Here is a 5,422-nt window from a genome sequence, read left to right as displayed (position 1 = left end):
AAAAAAAAAATTCATATGTGTCGATATGTATTAATATATGTATACATATTTTAAGTCGAATTTATAAATGTATGAGTATGTTGCCTAATTTGAGTTTATATCTTAATTCTTATATATATATTACCTTCATTCGTTTTTCCATTTTCTCATTAAGTAGGTTTTCTTGTTCTTTCCGGAAACCTTCTTTTGATTCTTAAAAAGAAAAAAAAAAATGCATATATTGAAGAAATAATTTGCACGCTATACTTACCAAATATTAAACAACCGTGGCAAAAGTAAATGAGGTGAAAATATCGTGAGTATTCAATGAATGAGTGAAAATAATCTGGTGGCATCAGTGGCCCAATATTATGGTCGTCAGTGAAGACTTCACCTTCATTTAGTATGACAAAAGTAAATCAGTCTTCTTCAGGATATCAATATAAGCGGGAAAGCACTGCAAAGGGGAGTAAGAGAAGAAAGAAAGAGAGGGGGAGAGAGAGGGAAAGAAAAGGAGAGGGAGAGGGGAAGAGAGACTTTTAGCTGAAAAAGAAAGAAGAGTCTAGAATCCGAAATAACTAATGATGTTCTGTGTTGCAAAGTACGATATGTTCGTGCACCTCTCCTCACAGCATATGAAGGTATGTTGTTTTACGAATTTTATTAACTGAAGTGTCAGTTATATCCCTCTAGTTTCCAGTACTGTCGATTTCCATTGAAAAGAAACTTAAATTCTCACAAGCCTAGTTCATGTAATTGCTACGAAAGCACACTCGTAAGTAGCAATGAAAATCTGAGGAGTGTTTTGTTAGCTTGCTCTGCTGATAGAGAATCATGCCGCAAGTAGAGTTTAGAGAAAGACAGATTATATGCACCAAACATGCCACTCGGAGTCCGTTCACTAAAACCGTATATTACCTCTAGTTATTCAACGATTTGACAGTAACGGTTCAACTATACTTCGCTGATAAGGTCCAGTAAGACAAAGAGGCCAGAAGTTATTATCATACTACCAAAATTCTTGCATTCTACATTTAATTAATTTGAAATTTATTAACGAGGGTAGAAATTGATATTAATCAATTAAAACCAGTGGTCTAGCATATTAAAAAAATCCGAAGATTAAAATTTAGATGATTCGGCATCTATTTCTAGCATATAGGAGTCCACTTTTGCTGGTCATTCCTCTTATTTTTGTATTTAATTAATTTGATTTAATTTATTGGGTCACTGTCCCATTGTCGTTGTCTAGAATTAGAATTTCTTAGCTCACTGTATTCAGTATGCTAATATCCACTAGTATTCACATAACTAACTTTTACTAGATATACTACATGGAAAAGAAGACGCCATTGGTACTCTTTCAGTCCAAAGATTTACTGGACTCACCGTCATTCAATAGTCATCACATCTGAGCGTCGAAAAATGGGGAATAATTCATAGTAAAAAAGTATTATGTAAAAGTAAATGTAGTGCTTAATCCTTAGAAAAGGTAGAAAGTAGCATTAATTTGATGAATAGAACTATGATATTGCCTGTAGTCTTTGGATTAAGTTATATGAACTGTCTCAGTGGATTTTTAAAGAATATTGGCTACAGACGCAGCATAACTTCATGATACAAAATGTGAAACTCATCAGTTTGTGGGTCTCATACCTTATTGACCAGCCCGACATTGATTCTGCTGAAGAACTTAAAGAAGTCAATAACCTATTACCAGAGAAGGCGGCGAGCTGGCAGAAACTTTAGCACATCGGGCAAAATGCTTAGCGGCATTTCGTCTGTCTTTACATTTTGAAATCAAATTCTGCCGAGGTCGACATTACCTTTCATACTTTCGGAGTCGTTAAAACAAATACTAGTTGAGCACTGGGATCGATGTAATCGACTTACCCCTCCCCGGAAATTGTTGGCTTTGTGCCAAAAATTTGAAATAAATATTTAATTACCAGAGATCTTATGCTGTATAGCCTCCTTTTGGCTAAGCAATTTTTCCATGTCTTCTTCACTTGAATTTGCTTTCGTTTTTATATTCTCGAACAAGTTTACTTCTATGTCTTGCAATTGCTTGGCATAAGAATCGCTAAGTTGCTAGAACAAGCCATTCGTAGATGCAATATAAGAAGAGAGAGAGAGAGAGAAAGAAGAAAAAAGGAGAAGAGAAAGTTATGTTGCTTTAAAAATTCATCTACATATGGAGAATAGTAAGGTTAGTTACTGAAAATATTAATGCAAAATATGTTGAAGCCTCAATCATATATGTGACGATAATAACATTACATTTTTATAACAATACTATTGACGGAGTTGATGGCAAAAGGCATTTGAAGAGAATAAGTTAAACTAAACACAATTAATAAGGAAACAATAATCTTGGAATGTTTAATAAAAATAAAAATACTTCACTCGAACATAGTCGTGTCTTCAATATAATGATTGAAAGAAAAGCTGTTCCTTACACATACACATGTAATTGAATATATATATATATATATATATATATATATATATATATATAGTACGCGTAAGCCTATGGTGTAGTAGTACAACGGTATTACAAAAGCCTTAGAATGCCCGAAAGAGGTTAAATCCGCTTAGCAAGAACGAAAGTCCATTCTTGCTAAGCCGGTTTAGCCCCCCCTCTCTCTCTCTCCATATATATATATATATATATACGAATACATGCACATACACACATTGGACAAAAATGTCCGTAACAGAAATAAAGCTAGGGCAACCGCGATTGGAATATATTTTAACTGATTTGATCTGGAGCTAAATAACAATCTGATGATTGCATAAAATTATACTTTTTCTTATCTGTATTGAAAACGATGCATCAGATTTAATCACTTTTGGAAAACATGTCATTAAAATGCATCCGGTTTTGAGACTCCAACTCGAGAGTTCGGGAATTTTGAAAGAAAAAAATACAACTATTCCAAGGTCAGCTGAGTCTCAGGCTGGTAGTAGTAGTACATGTCAAGGTTCCCGGTTATGAGTCAAATAGAAAAAAAAAAAGCCTCGTGACTAAGGCAGGATTCGGAGGAGAACCAGCTCCTAGATATATGTCACATAGATGTATGTACTTGTTCCGATGTTCCATGAACTAGTATCCCTGCCTTAGGGTTAAATCTTCCCTTGCCCCAAGCGTAATCTCATGAAAGCGGATCACTAGCAGAGTAAACATACATATATACATATGTACACAAAGGTTTCTATCTATCTATCTATCTATCTATCTATCTAGCTAGCTATACAAATACGCACGCACACACGTTAACATCAACAACACAACAATAATAATTTTTTCTAATCTAGGTACAAACCCTGCAATTTTGAGGGTAGATGCCATCTACCTCAGCACTTGGTTGGTACATTATTTTGTCGACCACGGAGGGATGAAAGGCAATGTTGACCTCGATTAGATTTGAAAACTTGATAAATGCCGCTAAGCGTTCTTTCGATGCTCTAACATTTTGTTTATCAATCACCCGGTATTGTTTCTGTTTTCGGCAAAAGGCCAGTAATTTTCATAGGAGTGGATTAAATAATATCCTTTTCTACTCTAGGCACAAGGTCCAAAATTTTGGGGTTAGGGGGGGGGGCAATCGATTAGATCGATCCCAGTACGCAACTGGCACTTAATTTATCGACCCCAATAGGATGAAAGGCAAAGTCGATCTCGGCGGAATTTGAACTCAGAACATAAAGACAGACGAAATACCGCTAAGCATTTCGCCCGGCGTGCAAACGTTTCTGCCAGCTCGCCGCCTTAGGGGAAATTAAATAATATCATCGAAACTTGGTACTTGACAGATATTTTGATTTAGAAAGGCAGAGAGGTCTTCGATGGAACTGGAACTCAGAATGTAACAAGTTTAACAGCTGTAAATAAAGATCATGTCCAGAAAAACTGAATAAATTGATGGATTACTTACTTTAAGATATGATTCAACCGTCTCAATTTCTTCTTGATCTAAATTTTTGACTTCTTTTTCCCAGTCTTCATTCAGTTTCATAATGAGTTTATTGTATTTCTTTAAAAAAATAACACGTCTTTAAGAAAAGTCTTTAAGAATATGAATTTCTCTATGACATATTCACACACTCACCACACACACACACACACACACACGCACACACACACACACACACACACACATATATATATATATATATATATATATATATATATATATATATATATATATTATAAATTTAACCTACGCTGAAAGTCAATAAATGAAGTTTGCTTTAGAAGCATTGAGATGTATTGAAAGATACAGATAAGGAAATAATTTTATTCTCAAACGTAGAATAATGCTAATAATATAGAATGAACAGAATGAATCATTCATATTTTGCAGAAAAATCTCTGGCCGCCGACAAATTTTTCTGCAAAATATGGATAGTTTATCCTGTTCATGCTATACTATTAGCATTATCCTGCGTTTGACAATAAAATTATTTCCTTTACAACCATATAGTTCCGAGTTCAATCTAGTCTGTTCAGCAAGTTGGCCATATGTCTTCTGTCAAAGCTTCGGGTTTGCTAACAGGTTGTGATTGGAATTTGGTTGACCGAAACTGTGCGGAAGCCCGTCATGTATATGTATCTGTATATTTATATCTGCGTACTTGTCTGTATTTATAAATATGTATCGTTTTAAAATGTGTAACTAGTGTTGTTGTCCAATAGTATAACTTAGCGATTCGACAAATAGCTAAACGCTAAAACAAATTTAAGACTGAAATAAGTTCTGGGGTGGATATTGTCGATTATACGCTTGAAGGCGCTGTGTCCCAGTATGTACGCAATCCAGTGACTGGAATCAGTGAACCCCGCCCCCCTACACACACATGTATGTATTAACAGAAACACGATACAGTGTTGGGATAATTAGAAATGAGCAGTAACTTGGACCATCGACCCAAATATTTACTTTATCGTTTTCTATTTATCTAATTTCTAACATACTCTTTGGTGCTGCACAGTAGAATAGAATCTGGAACTACGTAGTTTTAAAACGAACTTATTAAACGTACAACTATGTCTTGGTTATTAATAAAAATTTGAAATTACTTTAAGACTAGCATCGAAATTTTCAGTCTTTTCAGCTTGGAATTCTTCGAAATACATTTTCTTTAGGTTTTGATGGTTTTCTTCAAGTTTCTGTAGATGTTCATTACGCTTTTGGTTCAAATTGTTGGTCAACGTAGTTAACTCCTGCGCAGCATCTGTAAACAGGAATAGAAATGATATGTATGTGTCTGTCTGTGTATGTAGTTCAGCCCCATTGCACGGCACTTTGGGGAAGTGTCTTCTTACTAAGCCCCAGACCGACCAAAGCCTTGTGAGTTGATTTCATAGACGGAAACTGGAAGAAGCCCGTCGAATGTATATGTATATATATATATATATATATATATATATATATAT

At 34.8% G+C, this 5,422-nt stretch overlaps 1 protein-coding gene across 1 annotated transcript in view; it reads right to left on the bottom strand.

The window, feature by feature from the left end:
* The window catches only part of LOC106872341 (titin homolog), a 66,459-nt gene that overhangs the window by 16,790 nt on the left and 44,247 nt on the right, over positions 1–5,422 (bottom strand). The window contains exons 10-13 of the mRNA XM_014919291.2: positions 5,066–5,220; positions 3,921–4,019; positions 1,929–2,070; positions 125–192 (exon numbers count right to left, since the gene is read on the bottom strand). Of these exons, the coding sequence (XP_014774777.1) occupies positions 125–192; positions 1,929–2,070; positions 3,921–4,019; positions 5,066–5,220 (464 nt within the window). The remainder of the gene's footprint in view (positions 1–124; positions 193–1,928; positions 2,071–3,920; positions 4,020–5,065; positions 5,221–5,422) is intronic.

Source organism: Octopus bimaculoides, chromosome 2 (assembly GCF_001194135.2).
Source record: "Octopus bimaculoides isolate UCB-OBI-ISO-001 chromosome 2, ASM119413v2, whole genome shotgun sequence".
Classification (NCBI taxonomy): domain Eukaryota; kingdom Metazoa; phylum Mollusca; class Cephalopoda; order Octopoda; family Octopodidae; genus Octopus; species Octopus bimaculoides.
The sequence above is the reverse complement of the archived record's forward strand: the minus strand, read 5'-3'. Positions and strand labels throughout refer to the sequence as shown.